The sequence below is a fragment of the Triturus cristatus genome, chromosome 12 (genome assembly GCF_964204655.1).
Source record: "Triturus cristatus chromosome 12, aTriCri1.1, whole genome shotgun sequence".
NCBI lineage: Eukaryota > Metazoa > Chordata > Amphibia > Caudata > Salamandridae > Triturus > Triturus cristatus.
The window spans coordinates 744142877-744157054 of record NC_140595.1 but is presented as its reverse complement, the minus strand read 5'-3'; the positions used below and the strand labels follow the sequence as shown (position 1 = coordinate 744157054).

Below are 14178 nucleotides of genomic sequence, written 5' to 3'. Positions count from 1 at the left end.
TCTTTACTGATTGTATAGGTAAATTTCAAACCCTTTGTACTGTTGTTGAGTATAGAAAAATATTCCTCAAATTCATCTGTCTTTCCATTCCAAATAATGAATAGATCATCAATGAAGCGAGTCCAGCTCACTATGTGATTGGTATATTTCTCATTCAGATTGTTCCATGCGACAGTTTCCTCCCACCAGCCCATTGTTAAACAGGCGTAGCTGGGACTAAATGAAAAGCCCATGGCCGCCCCATTCTTTTGTCGGAAAAGGTCCTCACCGAACAAAAAGATGTTACATGTAAGACATGTATTGATCATGTCCAACAGCATATCGTTGTGATGTTTGTAATGTATGTTTCTGTCTTGTAGGAAGAAATTGATGGCATTCAAGCCCAATGCATTATCGATGTTGGTGTACAAGCCAACTACATCCATTGTGATTAGATGATAAGTGCTTTGCCATTTGATTGTTGCGAGAATTTTTAACAGATGTGTGGTGTCCTTTATGTATGAACGTAATTTGGTTACGTATGGGATCAGAAAGAAATCAATGTAATTTGAGATGGGTTCTGATAAGGAACCTTTGGCTGATAAAATAGGTCTCCCCGGTGGGTTTGTTCGGTGTTTGTGAATTTTCGGGAGAAAATACATTGTTGCCAGTTTCGGGAAATCAACCTTGAGGTACTTGCTTTCCTCCTCATTGATCAGGTTTTGTGCAGACCAAGTTCTCAGTTTTTTGTCGATGTCCATTTTAAAGGTTGCTGTGGGATTTGTCTGTAGTTTTTCATAGTAGGTAGTATCCAGCAATTGTCTCATGGCCTCAGTGATGTAAAGGGTTTTGTCCCATATCACGATGTTGCCACCTTTATCGGCCATCTTGATTTCCAAGTCTTGATCTTTGGCTAATTTCTCAAGTGCTTCTCTTTCATGCTTGGTAAGATTGTCTTTGTATTTAATCTTCTTCATTTTATAGAGGTCGTGGACAACTGCTTCCTGAAAGAGGTCGATTTTGTTGCCGGGCGGTAGTTGTGGGTAGAATTTTGATTTCGGATGTTTTTTGCTTAAACCTGCTCCCAGTTGTGGGCATGCTGTTTCTAAAGATATATCCTCCCCTTGTTCTGCATTCAGATTTAGTAATGTGAGGAAGTCACTGCTTTCTTTGGCCAGTAGTGATGATGTTGGTTGTTCCAGAGACTTTGATTGTTTGGATTTATTTTGATTTTCCAGAAAGAATTTCGCCAATTTAATCTTTCTGATGTACAAATAGAAGTCTATTCTCATTTGGGCTAAATCCATTTTCTGTACAGGACAAAAATTGATGCCACGTTTAAGAAGTGTGATTTCTGCTGAGGATAGTTCATGTTTAGACAGGTTTACCACTTGTAATTCATCCATCATTTGTCTTTCTTCTGTCTCATGCTCCTGGTTTTGATACCAGTTTGTTCTGTCTCGCTGCTTGTTTCTTCGGCCCCTTCGGTTCTTCTTCTTTGGTACCATTGTCTTCCTCTGCCCCGACCGCGGGGTTGTCTTTGCGCCGACTGATTTTGTTCCCATTGTCGCTGCTGTAAAACGCGGCGCATATCCCCTAAAAAAACTTGTTTGGTACTGTCCATGGGGGTTTCTGATTCACCTCCACTGGGGTCTGTTGATGCCAGAGAGGAAAAGCTGCTGGATATGGCCGTTAAATTACTTGCCCATCCCGGTTGTTGGAAGGGATCAAATTTCCTTGCGAAGGTGAAGATTCTGCCCTCAGCATAATCAATAGTGTCTCGCACAAATTTGTTGTGTTTGCGTTTGCGTACAATGTCCTCGTGTTTATCTATCTGGCCTTCCAAGTCCTCTTTAAATTTTTGCATTTCAGGGTTCAGTTTTGCAGATTCAAGTTCCTTTTCCAATTCCTGTAATTGTTCCTTTATTTTTTGTAAGGCTATTTCACCATGTTTCACCAGTATGTTGATTAATCCCAAAGATGAGTTAAGGGTATGTTCACCCCATTCCTGTAGTAAGTCGTTGGTTGCGTCTTGGTGGCTGGGCATTAATAAAATCCTTAGACCTCTTTTACCGTAAATAATTCTGATGTTGCAGGTTTACGGGAACTAATATAGTTCGTACCATGGACACATGTGAAAGTCGACCTGATGATTGTTGAATTGATTTGTTTCTCATTACTTTATGCCGCTTTGAAATAGTTTAATTTTACACTGTTTCAATGTTTTTTCTTGATACTTTATGGATATAATTGTTCACATACATAAAGTCATCGGACTACAACTCCCATAAACCAATGGAGTAAGTCCTGATGGGAACAGGAAATGATGTAACCAGCATTTCCTTGAAAGTTTTTTTCTTTATAAACCAATCATGTGATACGTTACAATTGACCGTGACCAAGGTATTGTGAGAATACCGAAATGCGTTGGTTTGGAGACCTGTGTGTCTGGCACGATTGCTGATGGAATATTGAAATAAAACTTCTACAAACCGAGCAAACTGGAGTGCGACCCTGATTTCTCCTACGGAGAAGATTTTCGGCATACATATATATATATATATATATATTCCCTACCTAGGTAGTTATAGTTAGGACCTTGTTTCTATTTTCTTCTCCCAATATCTTTGGCGCCGTTGGACGAATGTTCGCAAAATTTTCAAAACTAATGACTTGCTCTGGTCAGCTGAAAGTTTCGGGGTGATTTGTCAAGCGGGGGTCGAGGAAAAAGGGGGGTCCCAAAATATGTTTTCCCCATGTTAATTTCCATAGGAATTACACCAAATTTGGCTAAAGGGTAGCTCTTGGTTCAGAGAGTGATCTTTTTTTTAATTGTGTAAATCTGTTCAGTAGCTCCTAAGAAATTGAAAAAAGAAAACTTTCGATATCTTAGCACCGAGTCACGACTCCTCCCGAGCACGAGCTGACTTCTGATTGGCTGCCAAACCTCCAAACCAGGAAGTGTTGCCAGTCATCTTGTGACTCGGTAACCGAGTCACAAGAAAGAGAGTGAAAAAAGGTTGAAAAACAAGAAAAGGGGGCAGGGTAGAAACACAGGGACCCCCAGGCCCAAAATCGGCCGAATTTGCGCTGGGTGCGCAAATCCGGACGAGAAAATAAAAAAGAAAATGAAGCGCTGGCTCCCTCGCTTCATGTTCTATAAGCCCCTGGTTGAGTGAGGTCCCGGGGGCAATCACCAATTAATATGCGGGGCCCATGGTGGCCCCCGCAGCCCCGGGGACCGCCACTTCCCCAGGGCTTAGTTAACTGAATGTGGGGGGCACGCGGCTCCCCCCACAGCCCCTGGGACTGCCACCTCAATGGGACTTGATGTATAAATACATGGGGGTCCCAACCCCCCCACGCTTCCCGGGGACCGCCACCACCCCGGGGCTTTAAATAATTATGAGAGGAGGCCTCACGGCCCCCCATGCCCCGAGGACCGCCACCTCCTCGGGGCTTAAATAGAATGAAAAAGTGTGGGGGGGCTCTTACCCCTATCCACAGTGCCCCCGGGGATCACCACCTCCCCGGGGCATTTAATATGCTAATATGGGGGTCCGTCACCGACATCCAGGCCACGGGGACCACCACCTCCCCGGGGCTTTACAAACATTGGCAGGGGGCCCCCTCCTAGAGCCCTTGATGGCCCTGGGGACCGCAATCCCCCAGGGCCGGCTCCTGCAATGTCCCAGGGTGCCCACCCCCGGAACATTTCTGTTTGCTTCATTGAAGCGAGAGCAGGAAAACCTGCTCTCGCTTCAATGCAGCAAAGCAGGATTTCTTTTGAGCAAGGGGAGCTGCATGTCAGCAGCTCCTCTTGCTCAAAAGCAATGCTGGCTCCCGCAGGAGGCGGGGAGCTGGCAGGGACTGTGGGGCCATTGGGGCTCCCACCACGGTCCCCTCAGTGAGGCCAGGCTTCGGGGATAGGGTCTCCGGGGCCAGAAGTGGCCAAGGGAAGGGGGCTACACGCCCCCCTCCCTAATTTAAAAAATAAAAATAAATTTTAAAAAAACATCGAGGCACAGCCCCGGGGGATGGGGTTCCCGGGGTAATATTGGCCTCAGGAGGGGTGCTGCCAGCCCCCCTCCTTACACATAATTTAAATAAAAGTATTCTCTATGTGGCCATGCTCCAGGGGATGAGGTGCTCGGCCATGGGAGGGGGGCCACGCGCGCCCCTCCTGTTTAAAAAAAAAAATGCTCAGGCCCTGGGGGATGGGGTCCCCAGGGCCCAAAATAATAAAGGAATGAGGGGGCCACACAGCCCCTTCCAAAAAACAACAATTTTAAAAGCCAGCATTTCACCAGAGGCACCGCCCCTTCCTGCATTAATTCCCCTTAAATATTGAGGGTCCCGGAGGGTCAACTAGCTCACCAGGTACCTCCAGTAATCTCCACACAGCTGGATTGCAGAGAGGTGGTCCGGGCCATGCCCCTTTTTACACCCATCTGCAAACTCGGCTCCTGGTGCACTGCTGTTGAGGCAATGAGGTCCTCTTGTGTCCTGAGGACCTCAGGACACAAGTGGACTTCATCCTCCGAGCACCCCTCTTGTTACCTCCAGTAAGTCCCACACAGTAGGATTGCTAACTCGTCTTTGGAGGCCATGCCCCTTTTCTTGTGGGGCAATGAGGTCCTCTTGTGTCCTGAAGACCTCAGGACACAAGTGGACTTCATCCTCCGAGTACCCCTCTTGTTACCTCCAGTAAGTCCCACACAGTAGGATTGCTAAGGCGTCTTCGGAGGCCATGCCCCTTTTCTCCACCACTCTGCAAACACACCTCCTGGCAGACTACACAATGGGGGAAGAAGTCCACTTTACTCCTGACAGACTTTGGGGGCCAAGAAGCCCTTCTGGTACCTCCAGTAAATCCTACACAGCGGAATTCTTGAGTGCTGGTCAGAGGCCCAGCACCCTTTGTTCACCACTCTGCAAATGTGACTACTAGTTAAAGAAGTGTTTGCAATGTAATAGGTTTAAAATTTGCGAGAGTTAGAGCAGTTGGCGTTGTAAGCGTTTTTTACTAATGTTTTTTGGAGTGGAGTGGATGTACGTTGTGTGTAGTGGAATTATGTGGTATGTTGTGCAGTGAAATTATGTGGATAGAAAGTATGTGGTATTTAGTGAATAGGAATTATGTGGAGTGGAATTATGTGGTATGGAGAGTAATTATGTAGTATTGTAGTTTGTGTTGTGGAGTAGTAAACTCAGGTTTAGTCTTCCTAGTTTCTATAGAAGCTCAACTATGAACTCAGTGAGACAAAAAAAGATGGAATCACTGAGGAGCACTTGTGGACCTAGTCAGAGGTATGAGCAGGGCCACTGGAATTATGCGACTGTTTGGCTGCACCGAGTCTCGTACAATTATATATTTTCTGCATTAGCCACATAATCCATCATCTGCTCCCCAATCTGCAGATTTGAACAAAAAAAGCCTTGTTTCTAGCTCAAACGGCTCAAACGTTACCAAAAATGCAGCAACAAGAGTTAAAGTGTGGTAGATGGCCCTATGCAAACCTAAAATGGTCACCTGTTACTTATTGCTAAATATGGGTGTTAAATTGGTACTAATGGTGTGCAAGCCACTCTTGCTTCTTTCTGCGCCTCTCTTGCATCTTTCTGCATTTCTGTTGATTCTTTTTGCACATTTCTTTCTTTTTCTGCACTTCTCTTGCCTCTTTCTGCCCATCTCTTCTACTTTCTGTACCTCTCTTCCCTCTTTCTGCATGTCTGTTGCCTCTTTCTGTACCTCATTTGCTTCTTTCTGTACCCCTCTTGCCTCTTTCTGCACCCTTCTTCCCTTTCTGCACCTCGCTTGCCTTTTTCTGTATCCCTCATACGTCTTTCTGCACCCTTTTTTACTCTTTCTGCACCTCTGTTACTTCATTCTGCACTGTTCTTCCTTCTTTCTGTTCCTATCTTGCTTCTTTGTGCACCTCTCTTGCCTCTTTCAGCATCTCTGTTGCTTCTTTCTGCACTTCTCTTGCTCTTTCTGCACCCTTCACGCCTCTTTTTGCACCTCTGTTGGTTGTTTCTGCACTGTTCTTGCTTCTTTCTGCACCTCACTTGCCTCTTTCTCCACTTCTCTTGCTTGTTTCTGCACCTCTTTTGCATCTTTCTGCACTTCTGTAGCCTCTTTCTGCACTTCATTTGCTTCTTTATGCAACTCTCTTGCCTCTTTCAACACTTCTGTTAATTCTTTCTGCACCCCTCCTGCCTCTTTCTGCACCCCTCTTCCCTATTTGTACAACTTTCTTGCCTCTTTTTATACCTCCCTTCCCTCTTTCTTCACCACTCTTGCCTCTTTCTGTACCTCTGTTGCATCTTTCTGCACTTCTCTTTCTTCTTTCTGCACACCTCCTGCCTCTTTCAGCACCTCTGTTGCTTCTTTCTGCACCCCTTGTGACTCCTTCTGCACCTCTGTTGCCTCTTTCAGCACCTCTGTTGGTTCTTTCTGCACTGCTCTTGCTTCTTTCTGCACCTCACTTGCCTCTTTCTGCACTTCTCTTGCTTCTTTCTAAACCTCTGCTGCGTTTTTCAGCAATTCTATTGCCTCTTTTTACACTTCTCTTGCTTGTTTCTGCACCTCTCTTGCACCTTTCTCCACCTCTGTTGCCTCTTTCTGCACTTCATTTGCTTCTTTCTGTACCTCTCTTGCCTCTTTCGGCACCTCTGTTGCTTCTTTCAGCACCCCTCCTGCCTCTTTCTGCACTCCTCTTCCCTATTTGTCCAACTCTCTTGCCTCTTTCTACACCTCTCTTCCCTCTTTCTGTACCACTCTTGCCTCTTTCTGTACCTCTGTTGCTTCTTTCTGTACTTCTCTTGCCTCCCTCTGCACACTTCGTGCCTCTTTCAGCACCTCTGTTGCTTCTTTCTGCACCCCTCGTGCCTCCTTCTGCACCTGTTGCTTCTTTCTGCACCGCACTTGCCTCTTTCTGCACTTCTTTTGCTTCTATCAAAACCTCTGTTGCTTCTTTCAGCAATTCTATTGCTTCTTTCTGCACTTCTCTTTCTTGTTTCTGCACCTCTCTTGCATCTTTCTGCACCTCTTTTGCCTCTTTCTGTACCTGTTGCTTCTTTCTGCACTTCTCTTGCCTCTTTCTGCACCCCTCGTGCCTCCTTCTGCACCTCTGTTGTCTCTTTCAGCACCTCTGTTGGTTCTATCTGCACTCCTCTTCCTTCTTTCTGCACCCCTCGTGCCTCCTTCTGCACCTCTGTTGTCTCTTTCAGCACCTCTGTTGGTTCTATCTGCACTGCTGTTGCTTCTTTATGCACCTCACCTGCCTCTTCTATACTTCTCTTGCTTCTTTCTACACTTGTGTTGCTTCTTTCAGCATTCTCTTGCCTCTTTCTGCACTCCTCTTCCTTCTTTCTGCACCCCTCCGGCCTCTTTCTGTACTCCTCTTGCCTCTTGGTGCACCCTCCTACCTTTTTCTGCACTCCTCGTGCCTCCTTCTGCACCTCTGTTGTCTCTTTCAGCACCTCTGTTGGTTCTATCTGCACTGCTGTTGCTTCTTTATGCACCTCACCTGCCTCTTCTATACTTCTCTTGCTTCTTTCTACACTTGTGTTGCTTCTTTCAGCATTCTCTTGCCTCTTTCTGCACTCCTCTTCCTTCTTTCTGCACCCCTCCGGCCTCTTTCTGTACCCCTCTTGCCTCTTGGTGCACCCTCCTACCTTTTTCTGCACTCCTCTTGCCTCTTTTTGCACCTCTGTTGGTTCTTTCTGCACTGCTCTTACTTCGTTCAGCACCACACTTGCCTCTTTCTGCACCCCTGTTTCCTGTTTCTGCACGTACCTATCATGCCTGTTTATGCATCTCTTTGCCTCTATCTGCATCTCTGAGTTAGAGGTAGTTTTAATCCCCCTGCCCTATTATGTACTAGGGCCTAACAGGGGAGGTCAAGCCAATCACAGGGGTACCCCAACCCATAGTATACTGTAGTGTATGTAGGTGCTTTCACTGTATTCTAAGTGTCTTTCAGCATAGCACTGGCTCCGGGCCTGGTTAGCCAGAGTCAGTTACCACCAGTACCAGTCAGTAAAATGTTGGGGGCACAGGATGACTTTGCAACAAGGTCTTTTTCTGCACCTCTGTTGGTTCTTTCTGCATATCTCTTGCTTTTTTCTGCACTTTTCTTCGTCTTTATGGACTTCTGTTGCCTCTTTCTGCATTTCTCTTTCTTCTTTCTGTACCTTTCTTCCTCTTTCTTCACTTGTCCTACCTCTGTAGGCATAGTTAGAAATTATCATTTAAAAACCTTAGAAATTCACTGAAAAAACCATAGGTTTCAAGGACGTTATAGTTAGAAATTATCATTTAAAAAAACTTTGAAATTTACTGACAAAAACATATGTTTCAGGGACGTTATAGTTAGTTGGACATTTCACTCGTACAAAACCAGAAAAATGTGCCTGTTATAGTTAGTTGAGCTTACTATAACTCGCACCCCCGCAATGCACTGCTGATGACGTCTGACAACTCCCTTAGGTATAGAAAACATGGGTTATGTGCACATTAATCATGTACCATACATTTCACGGGTAGCGTAGTTTACATTAACAATCCGCCACAGATATGTGGTAAACCCTCATTGCATATATGTGTAATCTGTATACAACTGTTCAGAGAAAGCCAAGTTCCTGAAGATACTGCATGTCTGTTCCAAAACGAATGCCCTACCACAGACAAATTTGTATCTGTATTCAACTCCTGATAGTCACATTGAGACCCACATTGAGAAATGAAGATGATATGAGTAGAGAAGTGGGTACTGTAAACAGTATTCACTCTATGGAGAGAGTTTACTCTGTACCACACTATTTGCAGACAGTGAAACTCTCATGAGAAATACACAAGCGTATTGATAAGTATCTGCTAAGAACAATTTACACTCTATGCAATACTTGGCAAAAGAATACACTATTCACTGAAAATAACCAAAGTCTGAAGGTGCTAAAGATCATACTACCTGCAGCCTTCATACTGTGGTGAAAACTTTGCAAATAGCCCATCTTCTGAAGTAAAACAAGCCCATTTACATAGGTTAGTACCTGGTGCACACGGTCATCTATTTTACATAGAAATTGTCACGCTGAAATGATTTGTTCTAATAACTCAAGGCTGCTTACAATACTTAGTATGTTGTTTGTAGAATCTTTGCCCTGTTGCAAACTTTCTGTAGAGCCTAAACCTAGAAAAAGTGTCTAGAACATAATGGACACAAGTTGTCATCTGTCACCTGCACACAGAGTTATTATTCAATGCAAACATCTATAATGTGTTCAATACCTCTACACACCTATGATGCATTAGGAGCACATGCATTTTGTAAACACTTACATCTATTAGCTGGACACAGGGTGTACAAAATTAGGTAGAAAAGTAATGTGGTAGTTACCTGCCGCTATGTAAACTATAAAACAAACTAGCACACTCATTGGATGATGTCATCTATGATGCCATTTGAGATGCCCTTAGTGATTTCATAAATTATATCTTAGAACATGTCATGAGTGATGTAATATGTGAGATCATAAGCAGTGCATGGACAGGGTGCAGGTTATGGTTAACTCTGCTAACTATACCTGGTGAATTTTTGTGGTTATTTAAAACATTACTGACAGATTCACCTAACTATAATGCTACTTTAACATTTGTTTTTTTCAGTGAATATATAATTTTAATATATGTATATAAATAAATATATAGGGATAGAGTTAAACATATACATAAACCTAACATTCTGACACTTAAAATGTATTTAAAAATGACATGCCTGCGATGAAAAGTACCACGATGTAAAGGCGCTAAAAACAGACCTCAGTGTATCTATCTCCTATCTAACGACTGCGATGTACTTACATGAAATGTAATGACTGCAATGTACTTACCTCTGATGTAATGACAGTGCTGTAAAGGATGCACACCGCACACCAGTGTACCATAAAGCTCTGGTGGACTAATATCGAGGGGTTTCTGACTTCTACCCAACAAATGTGTCCGAAGTAACACCCCATGTTAAATAAAAAAAATGACAAGTTTTGGACATCCTTTAAAATATTTCCCCAAGTTTGGTGCAAACTGGGCAGGTGGGCATTTTGAAGGAATACACTGTCCCTTCTTCTTGGACACGCATGAAACAATTTTCATGGAAATTAAATCGGAGGCTAGAACATTTGAAACTCGTTTTAGCTCCTGTTACATTAACACCCTGAGGGACATAAACAGATAAGAGGCAGCGGAGACACTGGGCCCTCGGGGGATTCTGAGAAACGAAGGTAATCAAAACAGAGCGCACATTGCCTGAGGCCTGATCTCGTTATGAGTTCTGCTGAACACACCACAGAAGCCATGCATAATTGATGCAGCTTCATGGAGATCATGGAAGAGCAGGCCAGTCCTGCAAAGCGCTGGTTTCCACAGAGCTGTTAGAGAAGGTCCAACCTCACCTCTCCCACTTACAGACATTACAACTGCACGTGGTCAGGGAGGGATAAAAACGGAAGACGGAAGTAAATGTAGCATCAGTTAAAGGGACCTCCTATTCCGGGCTCTACGGTGTCCCTTGAAAACCAACACCCTGATACTCTCAGGTCTGGCTTGTGGGAGAGTCCCTGGCCCAGACCAGACACCTGCCCTAACCCCACCCCTGCTACCATACCTAGACTACAGAAGACTCCTTTCGCCAGCCAGTGCTTACTTTGTAAAATAATAAGTGCCGGGCCTAAAGTTGTTCTCAGAACCCGCCTTTGGGGTGACAAATACCAAGGCTGTCTAGTCTTGATTCCACCTCATGCCTTTTCCATCCATTGTCATGCAATCACTGTCCGCATAGACGCTGGAAGTAGGGGTGCAGGAGTGCTGCAAACACCTCCAAAATAAATCAACTGGAGTTCAGAAGGAGAATGAGTTCTGAAGATGCCTTAAACAAATGTTTTCTATATTGTCACTTTTGCTATGCATTTAAAGACCGAGTCAAATATCAGGCTATGTCTTCTGACAGATTGCTCATTATTCTTTTAACATGTAGATTGTTTACTTTTCTTTCTCTGACTGAAAACTTAGAGGATTTTGTAAAATGAAATATCTAGCAATCTTGCTGGGATACCTTGAGAATTGAAAGGAGAGGGTGTAGGATGTCAGGTTTTTCTTCTAGCACACAATAACAGTAAAAAACCTATAAATGAACCATATGAATATTTCAGAAGGAAGGCACAAATTAAGTGAATTTGTCGTAATTTTGTACTATTTTGAATTTTAATAGTATCAAAACAAATGAAGACACTTTACTTAGTATATCATTTTATCAGTAAAACTGCATGTCTGTGTGAATTTTGCTGCCAATTTAATAGAAAATATGCAATCTGTAAGGACAACATGCTACCACACCATACTTTAGCAATATATTTTTGCCAGGATGCTCCAAACCACACCACCAGCTAGATACCATACATTTACCACTCTCCTGCTGAATAAATTTGCATCACTTGTCTTTTGCGTGACGCATGGATTTTTCACGTTCCCTATGACTTCAGGTATTTATCATTAATGGCAGCAACCCCACTCTAAAAATTGTTCCAGCACCACTGCCTCTCGGGTTCTTTTTCATCCCTGCTTTCTTTCTTTGACACTTTTTTCTGTCTTTCTCTTCCTCCTCCTTTGCTGTGTTTTTCTCTCTCTCTTCTTCTGGGCAAAAGACTGATGAGAAAAAATAAGCAGAGGCTCCCAAAAATGAGTGCCGCTGGACCCCTCCTATCGCCAGCGCCTCAAATTTAGAACTGTTTCACCCTAACCATGCACTTGCTTCAAAGTTCATTTCACTGTAGCAATCTTGGAACCTATGCGCCCTAAACAACCCCCCCTCTACCTGCTGAAACATCCAGCTCACATAAACTGTCCTTATACTTAACCCCACACCTGCTGCCATGCATGGCTGACAGAAGACTCCCTACATCCTTAGCCCTTCACCTATTGTTATTTTTGGTTCACATAAGAGTTTCTGGGCGTTATCCTCGCACCTATCACCATGACTGGCTCCAATGAGAGTCCTTGTTCCATAACCTCAGATCTGTCAGAAATGTCCTTTGGCCCTAACGCCACAGTAGTCACCAAGCTTGGGTCCAGGAGGAGTCGTCCTAACACAGAAACTTGGCTGAGACATGGAACCACAGGTCATCAACCAAGGCCGGACTGGCCATAGCGGGCACCGGGCGTTTTCCCGGTAGGCTGCTAGGGTGGGGGCCGGTTTTGGCCCCCTGGGGGCCGATTTTGATACCGGGGGTCAGCAATATCGGCCCCCGGTAACAAAATAGGCTGAAAATGGCCCTCGCAAACTGCTCGGCTGCACTCTCCCTCACCCCAGGGGGGGCCAGCTGAGCAGTTTGCCAGGGCCGGTTTCTGTTCCCAGTCCGGCCCTGTCATCAACCCTGAACAACTTCCATACCAGGTTTCGGTAACACAGAGTACCGCTGTATCAACTGTCCAATTATACCCAACGTTTTCTGAGCGTAAACACCTTTATGGCCAACCCAAGCCCCTGTGCAAAAGCAAATGTCTCGAAAATGGCAGAACAGATTTACACCAAATCAGAAAACACTCACTTTCAGAGTAAAGGTCTGACTTTCTGCCAGGTTGGGTGTAATTCCATTGAACTGTTTTTCTATATCAGAGAACTAAAATTTCCCATGGAAATTAACATGGGATGTCAGCGTTTTGTTGATTTTCCTGCCCCTGCTTGATGGATCAGCAGGAAACATTCTAAGAAGGAGCCGAGGTGGATACACTTTTTCTGGAAAGTTTTGTGAACATTTGTTAAATGGTGCCAAAGTCATTATGGCGTTGTTAGGGACTTACTCTCAAACTTTGTCCCCTCTCAGTCTCCCTCTATATAGGTATTTCCTTCCTCTCATACGTGCTCACACTACATCCTCCGCGTGTCTCCAAAGTCTGCCCTCAGACCCTCCCTACTCCAGTCTGCTCCTCACACTTACTTTCCTGAGGCGTACACCTCCGCCGTGTCAAACAAGTTCACTCCATTTTCATAGGCGATAGTCATCAAATTTTCAGCCACCTAAAAAAAATTGCGACAACACAATTTTTCAAAATAACTAATACTGCCATACAGATGGCTGGGCATCAATTACACATGTTGGTCACTATCGCGATTGGCACGGAACCTCCTGAACGCTAAACCCAAAACATAATATCACATAGCTCAAGAAATCAAACATAGTGTAATAAAGCATAGGATACCCTTCCATAGGAAATTATAACCTAGCACAATAGAGGGCAACACAGTATGGCATAACACAGAAAATCATAATCTAGCATTGCATAAAATAACCTTACCGAGAATAACAAGGCAAAGGATAAGTTAACAGGGCATTGGATAATCCAACTTTGACTAGGATAGACTAGGCTAACAAAGCATAGGATAACTTAACATAACACACAATAGTGCAGGAAAACCTAACCTAGCATGGAGTAACTTAACATACTGTAATGTAGAATATAATAGAATAACATAGCGTAGGTTAATATAAAATGGTGCAGGATAACAAGAGTAGGATAATTTAACATGATATAGGATAATCTAACCTAGCACAGAGTAACGCAACATACTGTTATGTAGAATAGGATAACATATTAACAGTTAAAGTAACACAACATGGGATAACAAAGCGAAGGATAACTTGCAGTGGCATAGGAGAACCTAACATAATAAATGGTAGTGCAGGATAACTTAACCGAGCATGCAGTTACCTAACATACTGTAATGTGGAACATGAAAACCAGGCAGAGCTTAAAATAACATAGCATTGGATAACACAGTGTAGGATAACCAAAAATAGCATATGGTAGAGCATGATAACCTAACCTAGCATTCTGAAGCCTAACATACTGTAATGTAGAAAAATATAACATAGAATAGATTAAAGTAACATAGCATAGGATAACAAAGTGTGGGATAACTTAACGTGGCATGGGATAATCTAACATAGTATATGGTAGTGGATGAAAACGTAACATAGCATTGAGCAACCTAACATACTGTAATGCAAAATAATATAAGAAATCATCATTTAAAGTAACATAGCACAAGGTAACCAAGTGTAGGATAACATAACATGGAATAGAATAACCTAACATAGCATATGGTAGTGCAGAATAACGTAACCTAGAATAGAATACAT

At 43.7% G+C, this 14178-nt stretch overlaps 1 protein-coding gene across 4 annotated transcripts in view; it reads right to left on the bottom strand.

Annotated features, from left to right (window-relative positions):
* Positions 1–14178, bottom strand: part of KCNAB3 (potassium voltage-gated channel subfamily A regulatory beta subunit 3) — a 379854-nt gene that overhangs the window by 85150 nt on the left and 280526 nt on the right. For all 4 annotated transcript variants that reach the window (XM_085636869.1, XM_085636867.1, XM_085636866.1 and 1 more), the window contains exon 4: positions 12976–13055. In XM_085636869.1, the coding sequence (XP_085492995.1) occupies positions 12976–13055 (80 nt within the window). The remainder of the gene's footprint in view (positions 1–12975; positions 13056–14178) is intronic.